This window comes from Palaemon carinicauda, chromosome 10 (assembly GCF_036898095.1).
Source record: "Palaemon carinicauda isolate YSFRI2023 chromosome 10, ASM3689809v2, whole genome shotgun sequence".
Lineage (NCBI taxonomy): Eukaryota > Metazoa > Arthropoda > Malacostraca > Decapoda > Palaemonidae > Palaemon > Palaemon carinicauda.
Window position 1 is genome coordinate 69,138,776 of NC_090734.1, and position 18,440 is coordinate 69,157,215.

General features: G+C 39.1%; 1 protein-coding gene across 3 annotated transcripts in view; it reads right to left on the bottom strand.

The window, feature by feature from the left end:
• The window catches only part of LOC137648417 (MTOR-associated protein MEAK7), a 400,054-nt gene that overhangs the window by 183,013 nt on the left and 198,601 nt on the right, over positions 1-18,440 (bottom strand). For 2 of the 3 annotated variants that reach the window (XM_068381341.1, XM_068381338.1), the window contains one exon: positions 11,480-11,614. The exons of the other annotated variant lie outside the window; for it this stretch is intronic. In XM_068381341.1, coding sequence (XP_068237442.1) covers positions 11,480-11,614 — 135 coding nt within the window. The remainder of the gene's footprint in view (positions 1-11,479; positions 11,615-18,440) is intronic. 3 annotated transcript variants of the gene reach the window in all.

Consider the following 18,440-nt stretch of genomic DNA (forward strand, 5'->3'; position numbering starts at 1 on the left):
GAATTTAAAGTAAATGGTGACATGACATTTTTTTTTTTTTTTTTTTTTGGAATTTATCACAGTTCCAGGAGTAACTGTAACTTGGTAGGGGGGGGATTTGTCACGTACACTGTGTTTGGAACCTCTGTTTGGGGTCATGTGAATTACCTCAGTCCGCTGGCTCGCCTGGGAGTGTATGCTGTCTCAGCCTCCACTGGCGACAAGATTCTGTCTCCATGTTGATCTGCAGACGAAGGGTTTTTTCTGTCTCCTTGTTTTCGCAGATCCCTTGGGAGAGCAACGGCCCAGGAGACGAAGGCCTTCCGGATGGATCCGGTTGGAAATAACGAACAATTTCTCTCTATGACCATATATGGTCTTTTCCCAGGACGCTATGTGTCACACCCAGCGACGCGCCCTGCCGGCCACTCAGTCAGGTCTGAGTCGCCACGAGTCGTAGATATACCGGTCTCGTAATTACACTGCTTCCTAAGACCAATATTCTGAGAACTTATACTTGAATGTTTTAGTTGAATATTTTAGAGTAGAAAGAAAAGTGAGAGGGACTTTAAAGTAAATTCATGCATCTTTTCCTTCGTCCCCTGACCGTTTGTTCGCCCAAGAATAATATAACTGTAATCAAGATTGTATTAGAAGAGCACTTATTTTTATGAATGAGATTGATAATTTTTCAGACTTTTCAAGTAACTTAAGTGTGCTCAAAGAGATGTAATTTTCTTAGTGAAATACACATTGTTGGATGTAGATTCGACTCTGCCCTAACCCGCTTTTTGAACTTTGATTTATTTTGATTTAAAATTGTTGAGGACTTTGACAAGGAGCTCAAGTTTTTCATATTTGCCCCTTAAAGCAAATTGGAGGAGAAAACTATGAATTATTTCTGGAGGACATCTTCGATGAGGTGTTCCCATTTGCAGTTTTTAAGCTAACATTATTACCTGTAGGTTTCTTCAGAGATTGTCTTGATATGTTGGGTTTTAAGTTTGTCTTTTTCTTTGTGTCCTTTTGATCTATTTGTTGAGGTGGATGGTGGACCTCCACTTGAATTTCTGATTTATTCAATATATCTTCCGGTTCATTAGAAACATCAACTGAGAAAAAATTAAATTTATTTGATGTCATAACTTTAATGTTTCGAATGGAGGGGGGTGAGAGAGATGGAGGTATCTCTCTTTTACGATTAATAGATGGTAAGATTCTAGGTTTATTGCACCTTTCCCACTACAAGTGCATCAGGTAAGCTGGTTTCAAGTGGAACCTCCATCAAATCAGGCAAGGAAATGGCCTGAGAGAGGTTTGTACTAGTCTTTGAGATGGGGGGATGAAGGCTGTACGGAGATGGGCAATGCCCTAGTGTTAATACACCGTGTTAAAACTTCAGGAGGTAATATGCTTACCTTATTATTCAGCATTTTTTCAGATGGTATATTTCTTTCTATAGAGCTATTGGAAGTACTAGGTGGGTTTGATTTTAATGCCTTAGCATAGCTATTAGATTTATTTAATAGTCTTTTGGCATGTCGCACACTTATATGTTCTAAATAAGATTTGTTAAGGGCAGCCTCTTCCAACTTATAAAGCTCGCAGCTCTTGTCTGTGGATGTATGATTCGAGTTGCAATTTAAACGCCTCTCTCCAAGTGAACATTCTCCATGGTAAGATTTGGAACAAATACCACACATTTTCTCATTTTTGCAAACTTTAGAGGGGTGTCCAAATTAAAAACAAATAAACAGTGCAGTGGCTTCTGCTTCAATGGTAATATTTTAATCATTTTGTTTTCAATAATAATATGGCAGTGTACATCAGCATCCTTGAAAGTAAGGATAATCATTGATGTACCTGGGACTTTGTGAACTTTCCATATATTTAGTGGACACATGGCCAGTATCTCCTCCTCTGTAAATTCATACAAATCTCTGTTAAAAACTACTCCCCTTCCGTAACTAAAATTTAGGTGGGGTTTGACTTCTAAACATCATTATTAGTTGCTTTCAGGTTGGACAGTATTACGGATTGTGTGCTTGATTTGGCATAGATAAGGAAACTGTTTTTTCCACAACGAGGTATATCTTCCGGTGCAATAGTTCCTACTTTTTTTCTGAATTAATTTGCAAATATTGAAATAATTCCCTGTAACTCCCTTTGACTAAACTACAAGCCACAATGGTGGTTTTGGTTTTCTCTGGGAAGGCATAACTAGATCAGCGTCTTTTTTCCAACCAGTCGGCAGGCCTATATACATCCAAATCCTTTGTTACCTTATGGCAGAGAGCAGCCATGATATTCAAGTTATCAATTTCAATTATATTCATGTTACTTATTGCTTTAAATGCTTCATCATAACTACTGGAAGATATCCATGAATCCCATTTATCAACTTCCAGTTTCATTCTTATTTCTTTCATTCATTCATAGCACTCAAATGCTTTATATAGATTATCAAAGTTTGTGTCTATTGGAATTTGGGTAATATGAATTATTCGAAGTTTCCTTGTGTTACCCAAATTACTCAATTTTGGAATATCAGTAAAATGGCCCTTTCCAGTTCTGATGTCACCTACAGAAGTTTCCTTGATAGACTTGGCAGAGGTTGTCATCAGTGCCGGGGGAGAGTCACCGTATCCATAGGATGGGGGTCCGTTGTTTGAAGAGTCCATAAAAAAGCGTTGAGATTAGAAAGAAGACTTTGATTCACCTGCTCGAGAATACTAAGGCATCACACGTCAGATAGAAAATTGCAATCTCCACTATCGGCACAATGAGAGTATACTTCCCAGATGGTCCACTCCATACCCTACCAGAAGGATAGCACCAAAACAGATATAGAGGCAGAGGTATAAGCTGAACTCACCTGTTATGACTGAGACCAAGAAACTATGGAATTATCCTCCCCATATCTGTAATGACAGGCTTTCGGCCAAAAGCCAAGAGTCCTACCCAAAGTATTGGATCCCCCTAGATTACGAAGACCCAACTCTTGAGAATAGTTCTGCCAAAAAGGTCCAAACCATCTTTGGGATGGCTAATATCATCCAATACTCTCATATACAGTCAAACCTCTAGCTACGAAAGAATTTGGTTACGAAATTTTCACTTTATGAAAGGAGATGCGAAGAATTTTCTGACTCTGATCACGAAAAATGTTTCCGACAACTAATGACGGTACAGAGCGGGAGCCTGACCGTATCCGAGACGGATTTTAAAATTCGCGCACCGCCAGCCCGTTAACTCGCTACCATCCTCCTGCATTCTCATTGGTTACTGTATCTCCCTACTCGGATGCTAGTTACCACCATGAGATCCTGCTCTCTTATTGGTCGGCATCTACTGTACTGTAACTCATCGTGCATCTACGCATATGCGTTCCTATGTCTTCTCGTTTCTGCAACGGTTTTGTACTCATTGTCTTAGTGTTTTTTATTTCGCTTTCGTAACAATTTTACAGTACGTACTGTTATCGTGTGTGATACTTACGATACATCATTAGCCATCGGTCCCAAGAAAGTCGCTGATGTCAAGGGAAAGAAGAGGATGATGCTTTCCATAGAGATGAAGATGGAAATAATCAAGAAATACGAGGCTGGATTGCGGTTAAGTGTGCTCGCGAAGGAATATGGCCGAAATCCGTCTACGATAGGAACGATCCTGAAGCAGAAGGAAGCTATCAAAGAGGCCTTTGGTAGATGCAGACCAAGTGCCAGCTGAAAAACGAAGGAAAAGTGGCAGTAATAAAGAAAATATATAGTGAAATTAGATTTAGAAAATTGAAAACGTTAAAAAAAAAAAAAAGAAAAAAAAAAAAATTATATCAAGTTTATCGTATAGTTGAGTGTTAATATTTCCTGCCATTTGTACATGCGTTTCCTAAAATTAAGTGTTAATGTTTCCTGTCATTCATAAATCTGTTTAGTAAAGTTAAGTGCTAACGTTTTCTACCACTTATACGTAAACGTTTTCCGCCGTTTTCATTCTCCTTTACCACCCAGCACTTCGCTCTCGGACATCGCCTTACTCCAAAGGTAAGGTTCCACATTTTTGTTACTTAATTTTTATTGTTTGCTCTAATTAAACACTTCTTTTTCAGAATGTCAATGTTAATTTATTATTAAATAATCAAAATACAGTACTTTTCATATATTTAGTACTGTTTAGTGGCACATATCCTTTTTATAATAATTTAATGTGGTGTTTTTCTAGGGTCTGGAATGAATTAGGCTATTTACATGTAAAAGGCGAATCGCTACATGAAAAAAATCACTTTACGAAAGCCCTTACAGAACCAATTAACATTGTGTTGCGAGGCATCACTGTATAGCTTTGAGCACAAATACCTCCCAACCGTGACACCACCTCCTATTCATCAAAGCAGGAAGCAATAACGGATGCAGAAACATCCATGCCAGTGGCAATAACGGATGTAGATACATCCATGTCATTAAATAAAAGGCATACATATATTAGTAAATATATACCCATATACACATATGGGAAATTTTACTTACAGAGATGGGACAGCAACACGAAAAAAAGTTTATAAAATTAGGAGAAGGTCGAAGTAATATTAAGAAGAAGAAAAAGATGAGACCGAGAGAAATTTAGATTCAAACTGGGGCAGCCATTTCCCCAAGTTCGAGAGCCCTCTTGCCCGTCACCAAGTTTCAGCAAAGGAATGATATGCCATGCTGAAGCTCAATGACTTCATCAAGGCATTCTCTCATTAAGAGGGTTCTAACTTATAAACTGGCAGGTCCTATCAATAGATTTATGATTAAAGTTGCAGTTTAAGCACCTTGCTTCAATTGTACATTCTCCATGGTAAAGATTGGAGCAAGTATTACAAATTTTATCCTTACAAACTTTGGAAGGATGCCCAAATAAAAGCAATTAAAACTTTGCAGTCGCTTCTGCTTGAAAGGTCGAACTCTGATCCTTTCATTTTCTATGTCAATGTGGAAAGGTACATCAGCATCCTGGAAAGTAAGGATAATCATTGATGTTCTAAGTACTTCATGCACTTTCTACACTGATAATGGACACATACCCAATATCTCCTCATCCGTAAATTCATACGATCTCTATTGAAAACCACTCCCCTTCCATAGCTAAAGTTTAGATGGGGTTTGATGTCCAATTTTATATTATCATTCTCTGTCTTTAAATTGAACAACAAAACAATCTGTGTATGACTTGGCATTTATCATGTAACTTTTCATACCAAATCGAGATATATCTCCAGGTGCGATCATTCCTACCTTCCTATGAAGAAATTTGAAGAACTTAAAATAATTTTCAGTACCTCCTGTAGATTGAGCAACAAGCCACATTGGTGGTTTTGCCATTCTTTGTGATGGCATAACTATTTCTGAGTCTTTATCAATCCAGTCAGCTGGTCTATAGACATCCAGATCTTTAGGTACCCCATCACACAGAGCTCCCTTAATATTCATATTACCTACTTTAATATTCATAATGTTATGCCTTGCATTGAATGCTACCTGATGACAGTTAAGTGATAACCAAGAATCCCATTTATCATCTTGATGTTTCATTCTAATATCTTTTATTAATCCTAGCATTCAAGTATGTTATGTAGCACATCATAATTGGCTTCTACCAGAATTTGGGTAACATGCAGGATTTTCAATTTTCCTGTGTTGCCCAAATTACCCTTTTTTCGAATATTCAAAGAATGGTCCACTTTAGTTCCAAGTTGTCAATGGAATTTTGTTTAAATGAATTACCGGAGGTCGTCAACAGTGCCGTGGACGAGTCAGCATATCCAGGGGAGGGGGGGGGGGGGGTCGTTGTCGGCAGAATCCATAAGAAAAAATAGAAGGGTAAATTTTGATTTGAAATTGTTTGATTCACCTGCTCATGAATATTAAGGCATCACAAATCAGAAAGGAAATTTGCACTCTCCACTATCGGCACAATGAGAGTATACTTCCCACATGGTCCACTCCATACCCTACCCGAAGGATAGCACCAAACATATATAGAGGCACAGGTGTAAGTTGAACCCGCCTGTTATGACAGAGACCAAAAACTATGGAATTATCCTCCCCATATCTGTAATGATGGGCTTCCGGCAAAAAGCCGAGAGTCCTACATCCACGCCAGCGGCTATAATGGACATAGAAACATCCACGCCAAAAAAAGAAAAATATATATATATATATATATATATATATATATATATATATATATATATATATATATATATATATATATATATATATATATATATATATACTGCATATATATATGCACATAATATCTACACATATATAAGGGAAATTTTTCTCAGAGTTGGAACAGCAACACGAAAGAAAGTTTATAAAATCAGGAGAAGGTCGAAGAAATAGATGAGAGAGAGAGAGAGAGAAAAATTTAGATTCGAACTGGGGAACAATTTCCCCAAGTTCGAGAGCCCTCGTGCCCGTCACCAAGTTTCAGCACAGTAATGATATACAGTGCTGAGGCTCAATGACTTCATCAAGGCATTCTCTCATAAGAGGGCCAAAAATGTGGACTTTTCTTGAATAACCACAAGAAAAATATTTAACAACTCTGGAAATATTTGATTTCAAAGTGAATTATTTTTCTGATTCAAATAGTTGAAGCCTCTTTGCAGAAAAAGTCAAGAAAAAAAATGAGAAAAATACACAGAATTCATGACAAAATCTTACAAAATGTATCATGCATTTATTGAACTTATATGAGAATATTGAAAACCCATTACACAAAAGTGACAAAAAACTCGAGGAACTGGAACCATACAATGTCACCAAGCAGATACATACTAGTGTCATTTTTTTACACAAAAAAAATTATTCATGAAAGAAACATCATGTATGAAAGTCACTAAGTCACCTGTCAATTTCTATCATTGCTGTCCAAGTCATCCAAATCAATGTTGGAGATGTTTCAACAGGCACCCTTGCATTGTCCACATACAAATGTACATGACAATCCATTCTTTCGACAAGAACATCGAAGTGTAGAACATCCTACTCTACAGCTACACCTGACAATCTCAAGGAGTTCTCGAAGAGTTGGTTCCAAATCTGTGGTAAAAGGAACCATTTGCCCGTCACAGAGTTTCCATTCCCACTCTGTTGGATCCATGGTGTCCACACCAAGCTACTCTTTTACTTGATAGTACACGCTAAAATATTGATATTTGAGTGCGACAGATGTTGGGGGGATTGACTGGGGTTCGATATTGGAAGTACTGGTGGTTGTTTTCTCACAAAAACACATGTACTGCAAAACATCCATTGTTTCTCCATCAGTCCCATTATAGAGTTACACCACACCTCTTTCCCCGGCAGTGATGATCTTGTCTTTAGTCATGGTGTTCCCAAGGAAAACAAGTGCTTAGCTAACGAAAGTCTTGACTTTCATTTTATTCAGAGCTGCACGCTTGCCAATTCCATGTAGCCTTGAAGTAGTATTGCATCCTAGGACAGCATGAAGAAATGGTATGTGATCTCTTAGTCTCGCCAAGCTTTTCTCAGGTAGATTTAAGGCCTTCTTCTTTTAAGACTTGGGTTCTGGCTTGAAGAACAAGTTGTGGCACATGTCTTTGCCATGATAACAGAGAATAACAAGAAAATTAATGTCATATCCAACCAGTATGCTCTCACAACGAGCAGCAGAAGCACTGTAATTTAAATTATCAATAAATCTGCATCTCCTGCTGCATGAATAACCTGGCAACCGCTTCTCTCCAATTGTTCGCCCAACATATGCAAAAATGTTGTTTGTTTTCTTTGTTGTCAAGGAACTCCTCCTTTCTAGTTTGCAGTTTCATTTCTGTGGAAAAGTGTATGGTTGTTCCCAAAAATCCATTATTTCTTCAAAGATGGGTGCAGTCTTTTGTAGATAGAGCAGTAGAGTTCCCATCAAAGACCACGATAGCTTGACCATACTTTTAGTCTACATAATAACTGTAGTTTTCAAGGAACTCATCACAGGTTTTTCCACGATCCACGAAATACAGTGTAACAATGCACCTCCATCTAATTAGCACTGAGCCACTTCTTCTGGACTCGGATATTGCCAGTCATTGTGTCACATTGTAACCACCAAGGTCGATTTATTTGCTGCTTTCAGTAATGTCTTGGAATCAAATGGAGCAGTTGGGTAGGAGGCCAGCTCATAAGATATAATCTAGGGAAGATGATCACACCTGGTTCCTGCCATTACCAGTCTCTGGAAGAAAAGAATTGGGTCAATGTGAACAATGTCTTCAGCGATTACAACTGTAGATTTTGTATCCATGGTTGTGACCTGTGCATTATTTTTTAAAGACAAACTCTGATGTGTTCTTTCGATTCATTGACTCCAGAATTGCATTCGTAACAACTTCTGCTGTGTCAACATTAACAGAAACTGGAGCTGTGACACCAGTGGCAATATTGTACAGGTCCTTGGTGTCAGTGAAGGGATTTCTCAACCAAAGGAAGCTGACTAGTGCCGCTATATCTTTGCTATCTCTACCAATCCCTGCATGAGAAACATCTTTGTGCTGCTCACTGCTCATGTACTGAACTGATGTAAATTGTTGCATTGCATCATTCATTTCTGCACAAGACGGGCAGGAGAGAACCCACAAGGCTTGCTGAACTTCCCTTATTCCTCGTCATCTGGTCATGCCCCTTGCTGACATCAAACTTCTAATGAAGACTTACTCGATCACCAGGTTTGTGGACAACCCGGCCCAAAGTCGATCAGATCTGCGAACCCAGTGAAGACCGCTCGGGACATTTTCACATATATCCAACTTTTCAATTTGGAGATCCATCATTTTTTGCAGATATATATACACAGATTTGGTGTAGAGATTGTGTCCACAAGCGGCTAAGTATGAGAGGCTTTGAAGATGGACGTCCCAGTATATATCCAGTTCTTTCTGCTTTTATGAACCTACTCAGAGTGCCGATCATTTCCATGTATTGAAGCCATAGGGACGCTGTTCGATTGTTTTCCAGAACGAGTTTTCCAGCAATTCTATGGACGATTCTATACCAGCTGCTGACTTTTCCACTGATAACAAATCTCCCAGCAGTGTATCTAATACTCCAAGATCTTCCAGCTAGTTCAGTTAATGTGTTTCAGCGCTGGAACCTGGGTGCACAGGATCGTTTCCATCAGTAGGTCCCTAAACTTTTTCACATCGTGATTCAATGTTTATTGTGTATTGGCAGAAATTTTCTGATAATGGGGAGAGATCTATATAGTAGGCTTTGGCAGTTAGCAAGATATTGAACACTGAATCCATTAAGAGATGTCCCCTAACTGCCCTTGCCAAAGCTTTGCTCGATAGCATGTGTGCAACTGAATTTGAGAGATAAACCACTTCAAGAAGCTCAAACCACTTCAAGAAGCTCCTGGAGCTCAGAACTGGACATCAGGTGTCCAATACAAACTTTGTCACTCATTTCTATATGGAACCCTCCCAGACGGACAATCACCGAGCGTAATTCAATGTCAGGGGGTTAAATTTCTATTATGGTGTGAGCTTTCCACCAGAGTGGCTGGTCAATTGTGATCACAGGAGAATCCGTATGAGTGGCTTTGTAATGTTCTGAAAGTGCTCAACTATAAAGCTGTTTATGTTAATAACTTGACTTTTAATGTGCAAGTGAATGCTGCCAAGGTTCATCACGATTGATCACAAAGTCTTAAAAACACTTGATAAGGAAAAAAAAAAGATAAATTTAAGGGAGACTGTGAATAGCAGCTACAGTATCTCCACCTGTAGCCGGAAAAAAAAAAAAAAAAAAAAAAAAAAAACTCAGGACTTTATGTACAGTAATACGAACTTGACTACCCAAGACCAGAAACACATCATTTGTTCATACCTGTAGCAGCTTGTTTATTTACTATTATTATTATTATTATTATTATTACTATTATTATTGTTGCTATTGTTGTTATTATTGTACTGAAAGATGATAAAAATGGAAGAACAATAAAAATACTAATATCAAGACTGAAAAAATATTTCACATTATGGCTCAAAAAATATCTTACCATCAAAAGATTTGAGTAGACTTTTACTATGTCATTTTCATAGCTTCAGTGACAAATAAAAACGTCAAATAGAAACTATTGCAATCAGTGGCCGGTCTATTCTAGACTAAATCTAGACATTCAAAAGAGGAAGAGGTTGGAGATAGTTGATAAAACATGAAGGCAGTTGTAGTAATAATAATAGACAAATCATTTGAGGGCAAATTTGGGTGAAAATGAGGAAAAAATTATTCTTCAGTTCAAGAGCCCTCTTGCTCATCTAAGTCTTCAACAACAAAATGATAGTCAGTAATGATGCCGAATAAATCTGCCAAGGCATTCTCTCGTTAAGATGAAGTAAGACGCTTATGAAGCTCACTAACTAACAAGCTCAGAAAGATCTGTAATATTCTAAGTGACATAGTGGTCATCATCATCACTGTAATTACCTAGCCTAGTCTTCTCTGGATTTTTTCCTGAACTAAACTTTTATTTCCTTTTATGTTTGGAGTCTTTCACATGAAAACAGTCAACCATAAGCTAAACATATTGTTTCATACGATGGACTGATAAGTCCTCTCACTGATTACTCGGCGTCAATGACCTTCGATGTCAGGATGCCAGAGAACTTCAAATCATTCATTCATTCACTGATTACTCAAATCACAATCCTCCTATGACACTTAATACATAGAGAAATGCGGATCATCGTTGCCCTGCAATAAAACCCTTGAGAACATCCCGTATATATATACTGCTAAATAACCCCTTAATACTCAATCTCATGGGTAGGCAGCTGTGCTTTACTGGATCAAGTTAACATGAGAATCGAAAAGACAAAGCAGTGACAGTATATCTTCACTCATTGCCATGAGCTGAAATAATATCTCAACACCCCATTAGAAGGGCAAGAGTACTACAAGGAAAGAAAATGGGAATTTTTTTTCTTCAGGGTAGACATCAACATTCCAACAGCTCAATGGTCATATCAATGTAAAATTATTCTTATTTTACACTAAATCATTCTGTATACAAAAGTATGTTATCCCTTGATTTTATTATAACTGTTTTTCATAAGAAACTAGTTGAAGTGATATTCAGTATCAAATCATGCTGTGCTTATGAAAAACTGTTGGTATTTGAAAGCCAGGATGAAAAGATCTACAGCTTTCCTTCCAAGGTTTAGCAGACCCAAGAATACAATGAAATTAACGGCGAAAGTCTTACGTAATTTACATATAAATCTTGAATCTTCACAAGAGGAGCTCAGTTTAAGAGCTAGCTATTCATCTTTTCAATGCACCAATAAAATACAAAAAAAAAAAAATAATCAACAAACTAAACCAAGTTGAAATACAGTATTTGACTCTCATAAAGCTAAGCAGCTTAATAATAAACAACGATGTCTTCCATGATTCACACAAAAGGAATATGAGACAGAAAAAGTATAAAATACCTGCTTCATAAATATACTAAAGCTCCAACCATGTTTTGATGTAGAAAATAAGAATCGCCACTTTGACTGCAGATTCACAGGTAGAGCTCCATTCAGAAACATTACTTGAGCTGCTGACAACATTGTGGGCGATACCTGTAATGTACTGTAGTATCAGTAAAATATTATACCACATAATATTCAGATAAAAGTAATATAGTCTGCATAGAATAACTTTGGAAAAGGATGTAAACTAATTAAATACCATTTATATTATACATAATATATTATGTGTAATAACTCTTCCATTCTTCAACTCAGAAAACTAACTTTCCTGGATTCCCTAAGGGACCAAAACTGATCAGTAGTAAAACACTCAGTTCTGACTTACCACGGAATAACTTGCAAATATTTTTTTCTATTGTAATTCTATTCATATTGATTTAAGTTGAATAATTTTACTTTGCTGCTCATTTGGAAATTAAAATCAACATGATTATGAACAAAATGATGCACTAAAATGAGCTGAAAACATAAATTTCTTACTCTTCAAAAATAAGTTTTAATGGACAACCCAATTGGGCATTATTTTTTTCCAATTATTATAAGTATCATTACTTCCATTTATACCTACTATTGCATGGAAAAAACAGATGCAGAAAAAAAATACCAGAATTCTTACAATTATTTATACACATTTCATCATCATCTCCTACACCTATTGACACAAACGGCCTCGGTTAGATTTTGTCAGTTATCTCTATCTTGAGCTTCTAAATCCATATTTCTCCATTCATCGTCTCCTACTTTACGCTTCATAGTGCTCAACTATGTAGGCCGGGGTCTGCCAACTCTTCTAGTGCCTTGTGGAGTCCAGTTAAAAGTTGGATAAACTAATCTCTAAGGGGAGTGTGAAGAGTATGACCAAAACATCCAATCTACCCCACACCAAGATCTCCTCCACATATAGCACTCGAGTAATCTCTCTTATTTAGTAATACCTCTAGATACAAAATTAATTCATTCTAGAGTGGCACTCGATTAACCTCTCATTTGTAGTACTACCTCTAGATACGAAATTAATTCATTCTAGAGTGGCTTTCGTATCGGGATGTTTTCATGAGTCACGTTTTACATGTAAATTGACTGATTCATTCAAAGCCCTACAAAAACACAACATTAAATCTTATAATAGAGGTGTAATGTACTAACCACATTAAAATATAGCCAAATACTGTACTGTACATTTGAATAATTCAATACCCAACCAAACAATTAATACCTGTAAATTAAGTAATTATTAGAATAAAATGTAATAATAAGTGGAAAATAATGAAAATGTGGAACCTTACCTTTCGAGTGAGGCGATGTACAAAAGCGAAAGTGGCGGCAGAGGAGGATAAACGACAGAAAACTTTAACAAGTGGCAGAAAACAAGAATACAGTGATACCTCTGGATACGAAAGTTTCTGCTTACGAAAAATTCTGAATGCGAAAAGTGATTCGAAGATTTTTATGCCCCAGTATACGAATAAAATTTCAGGATACGAAAACCTTACGAGATCCCAACTCTTCGCCAAGAGTAATTTTAAAAAGCGCGCGCCGCCACACTTTGAACTTGGGTAGACTCACTTACAGCCTCCCGCTCACCCATTGGTTATCTCCCTACTCAGAGGCTAGCTGAAGCCATAAGATCCTGCTTTCCTATTGGTCGGCAACTATCCCACCTTGCTTACGCACGGGCGTTCATCTCTCTCTCTCTCTTTTCGTTCCGACCGCGGTATCATTAACAGATATTGTGTGCTTTTGCTTGTTTGACGTAGTGTTAATATACAGTACAGTGGAACCTCTACATCCGAACGTATCGACATCGGAATTTTCCAACATCCGAAGTAAAATTCGAGCAAAATTTTGACTCTACACCCGAATTTTATTTCGACACACGAAGTAAGCAATTTTCGTCGTACCGGTTGTATCCGAATTTTTTGACACGCGAAGTACAATTCGAACACGTTCCGACTCTACACCCGAATGTTTTTTTCGACACCCGAAGTAAACAAAACTCGTACGCGTAGTCGGTGCTCATAGCGCCTGAAGTGTTTTTTATTTCCGCCGATAGAAGGCAGCACATCGACCTCGGAGGGACGCACAATTAGCAGGGCTTGGGTCAGTCCTCTGTTCTCGTCGGCTTCTTGGGGTTGTGCACTGTGCGTTCTGCTTTAACGGTAATTTACGTAAAGTATGGGTCCTAAAAGGCTTAGTTTTGCCAGTGGTAGTGGTAGTGGTGAGAAAAGGAAGAAGGAAATGCTTTCTTTAGAAATTAAGCAGGAAATTATTGAAAAACATGAGCGTGGCGTCCGCGTGAGTGAACTTGCTAAACAGTATGGCCGTAATATGTCGACGATCTCAACAATCCTTAAACAGAAGGAAGCTATTAAAGCAGTGAAACCTTCTAAGGGGATCACCATAATTTCCAAACGCTGTACCCCTATCATAGAAGAGATGGAACGACTTCTACTAGTGTGGATTAAGGATAGAGAGATCGTTAGCGACACCATCACCGAGACCGTCATCTGCGAGAAGGCGCACGCCATCTTTACGGACTTGAAGGAGGAGAGCTCTGGGGGTGATGCTGGGGAGAGTTCAACCGAGCCTTCCTCAGATAATTTCAAGGCATCTCGTGGCTGGTTCGAGAAATTTAAGAAACGGTCCGGGATTCATTCAGTTGTTCGCCACGGAGAGGCTGCTAGTGCGGACACAAAGACTGCAGCTGACTTTGTCAAGAACTTCGAAAAGATCGTGCAGGAAGAAGGCTACGTAGAGCAGCAGGTGTTTAATTGTGATGAAACCGGGCTGTTTTGGAAGAAGATGCCCAGTCGAACCTACATCACTGCCGAAGAGAAGAAATTGCCTGGGCATAAGCCAATGAAGGATCGGTTGACTCTTGCCCTATGTGCCAACGCTAGCGGGGACTTTAAAGTCAAGCCCTTACTGGTTTACTATTCCGAGAACCCTAGGGCCTTTAAAGCACACAACGTCGATAAGGATCAGCTTCATGTTTTCTGGCGATCCAACTCGAAGGCCTGGGTCACTAGGCAATTCTTTGTACAATGGGTTAACCAAGTTTTCGGCCCTTCTGTGAAGAAGTATCTTCATGAACAGAAATTGCCTTTAAAGTGCCTGCTATGCCTTGACAATGCACCCGCTCACCCCCCCGGACTTGAAGATGATATCTTCGATGAATTCAAGTTCATAAAGGTGCTGTATCTTCCACCGAATACCACCTCTATCCTCCAGCCCATGGACCAGCAAGTCATCTCTAATTTTAAGAAGCTGTACACCAAGCACTTATTTAAGCAGTGCTTTAATGTCACGCAAAGCACCAACTTAACTTTGCGTGAATTTTGGAGGGGCCACTTCAACATCGTGCACTGCTTGAAGATCATAGATCAGGCTTGGGTGGGATTAACTCGACGGACCCTCAATTCTGCCTGGAAGAAGCTGTGGCCTGATGCAGTTTCTCCCCGAGATTTCGAGGGTTTTGACCCCGAACCTGATCCCGTGGTCGGTGCAGCGGAAGCCGTAGAGGAAATCGTCTCCCTTGGCAAGTCCATGGGTCTGGAGGTCGACGCAGATGACGTTACGGAACTCGTCGCCAAACATCACGACGAACTTACCACGGATGAGCTCAAGGAACTCCATGCTATGTCGGAGCACATGAGTGATGACGAGGAAGGGAGCGAGGAGGTAGAACATGTGTTAGGTTCGTCGCATATAAAAGAGGTGTTAGGAAAATATCAAGACGTGGTCGACTTCATCGACAAATACCATCCAAAGAAATTGCAGGTTGGTCGTGTAGTTTCTCAATTCGATGATGTTTGCCTAACTCACTTTCGAAACATTCTGAAAAGCCGTACCAAGCAATTATCTATCGATAATTTCTTTAAAAAAACTGCGAAGCGAACTCGTGATGAAGAGGATGTAAGTGATTCGAAGAAAACGGCAAAGAGTGAAGCGGAAGAAAGTGAAACAAAGAAAACGGAAAAGAGTGAAGCGAAATAAATTCAGTCAACTTCAAGTGTAGAGAGTGAAAGTGATTAAAATTACGTAATCATCAAAAAGAAAAAAAGAAAATGTAAAAAAATATATAAAATATAAAAATAAAAAAAAATAAGCTAAGTTATGTTAAAGTTCACTTAGTGTAAGTTAGAATAGGTTACGGTAGTGTACGTTTATCGTAGTTAACCTCTCTACCTCCTCGCCGCCCGTCCGTCTCCTCTCTGCGTAGCAAGACTAACAACACCTGCGCTGGAGTTTCTAAGGTAAAGTGACGCTAAAAACCCGTTTCTTATTTATCATTTTTTGCTAATTCTTCTTATTTACATGTCTATTCTTCTTATTTATCATTTTTTGCTAATTCTTCTTATTTACATGTCTATTCTTCTTATTTACATGTCTATTATCTAATTTAGTGTTCATTATTCTCATGGGAAAATTATGTGTAGTAGTTTATTAAGAAGTTATCATAGGTTTTTGGGCTCAACCACGGATTAATCCTATTTCAATGTATTCTTATGGGAAAATTCGTTTCGACATCCGAACATTTTCTACATTCGAAGTTGGTTCTGGAACGGATTAAATTCGTATGTAGAGGTTCCACTGTACATTCGTATGCCACGTGTTATCGTTGTTAAACATTCCTTACTGTGCACTGTACTGTATTAGTGTTTACTATACATAGTACTGTATATAACGTACGTAGTGTATTATATTACGTATTACTGTAGCCATGGGTCCAAAGAATGTTGCCGAAGGAAAGAAGAAGAAGACGATGCTCTCGATGGAGACGAAACTTGAAATCGTAAAAAAGTACGAGTCTGGCATGCGTTTAAGTGCGATCGCCAAGGAGTATGGCCGGAATCCATCTACGATAGGCACCATCCTGAAGCAGAAGGCGGCCATCAAAGCAGCGACACCTTCTAAGGGCGTCACTATTTTCTCCAACAAGAGAACCCACGTGCATGACGAGATGGAGAGGCTGCTTCTTGTGTGGATCAAGGACAAAGAGATCTCAGGAGACACCATCACTGAGACTACAATTTGCCAGAAGGCCTCCGCCATTTTCGGTGATCTCGTGCGTTCTCAGGCCGAAGAAGGGGCAGGAGAAGGAACATCCCAGCAGGAACCCCCAGTGTTCAAGGCTTCTCGTGGGTGGTGCTAGAAATTCAAGAAAAGGACTGGCATTCATTCAGTGGTACGGCATGGGGAGGCAGCCAGCTCGGACACGAAGGCCGCCGAAGCCTTTGTTAAAATGTTCGACGAGTTGACTCTGCAGGAAGGCTACAGTTCGCAGCAAGTTTTCAATTGCGACGATACTGGACTTTTTTTTGAAGAAAATGCCTCGTCGGACGTTCATCACGGCGGAGGAGAAGAGGCTACCCGGACATTAGCCTATGAAGGACAGGCTTACCCTTGCTTTTTGCGCAAACGCCAGTGGGGACTGCAAGATAAAGCCCCTGCTGGTGTACCATTCAGAAAATCCCCGAGCCTTCAAAGCCCACAAAGTCATCAAGGAGAACCTTCCCGTGATGTGGAGGGCGAATGCTAAAGCCTGGGTAACGAGGCAACTTTTCATTGATTGGGTGAATGTCTGCTTCGGTCCGACTGTCCGAAAATATTTGGAAGAAAAGCGCCTCCCTATGAAATGTCTGCTGGTGTTGGACAATGCTCCAGCTCACCCTCCTGGCCTCGAGGAATATCTTCTGGCCGAGTATTCCTTCATAAAGGTCCTATATCTACCGCCTTACACCACCCCTCTCCTCCAGCCCATGGACCAGCAAGTTATTTTAAAAAATTGTACACGAAGCATCTCTTCCAGAGATGTTTCCAAGTCACAGAGAGTACAAACCTCACTCTGAGTCATATCACGATGTTAAAGTGATCTTTCCAAAATTCACGCAAACTCATCGATCTCGCTTGGCAGGAAGTTTCGAGACGTACCCTGAACTCATCTTGGAGGAAGCTGTGGCCTGATGCTGTCTCTGCACGAGACTTCGAGGGGTTCGGCAAGCCTGGAGGCGAAGCCGAGATCGTTGACGATCCTGAACCAATTTAGCAGTCTGAGGTGGCTGACATCGTACATCTTGGTACGTCCATGGGGGTGGAAGTTAGCGCAGAGGATATAGATGAACTTATCGAGGAGCACCACGAGGAGTTGACGACGGACGACCTGAAGGAGTTGGAGACGATGCAAGTGAGTGATGTTCAAGAGCAGTTCTCTAGCGGTGATGAGGAGGATGTTACACCTTTGAAAACGGCAGACATCAAGGAAATTCTCGCATGTTTCCATAAAATGGCAGACTACGTCGAAAAGGAACATCCAGAAAAAGTTTATACCAACCGTGTGCTTCAACACTGCAATGACATTTGCCTAACGCATTTTAGAAATGTGTTGAAAAGTAGGCAGAAACAAGCTTCAATGGATAGTTTCTTATTAAAGAGGCCAGCGGTATTAGTAGGCCAAGACAAAGGTGAAAGTGAAGAAAAGAAACAGAAAAGAGGAAGGGATGAAGAATTAGAAGGTGAAAGTAAGGAAAAGAAACAGAAAAAAGAAAGTGATGAAGAAGTAGAAGAGATTTAGAAAATATGAAAAACGTAAAGTTATAAAAAAGCAAAAAAAAAAATTCAATTTTAAGTTTTATGTTACCATTAATTGTTAAAGTGATTTTTTCTTTCATTTTATAGTTTTCCATACGTAATGTTAAGTGTTAATTATTTCTGCCATTTTTTTATTTCGTAAAGTTTAAGTGTTAATGTGTTAAGTGTGTAAGTTACTGTACGTAGTCTGTCACTTGTTACGTTTTCTGCCTTATGCCATCCTCCTCTGCCGCGACTTCGCTATCGGACATCGTCTCAATCAAAAGGTAAGTTTCAATTTTTTGTTACACTAATTAACTGTAACCTTTTTTTCAGAGTATCAATC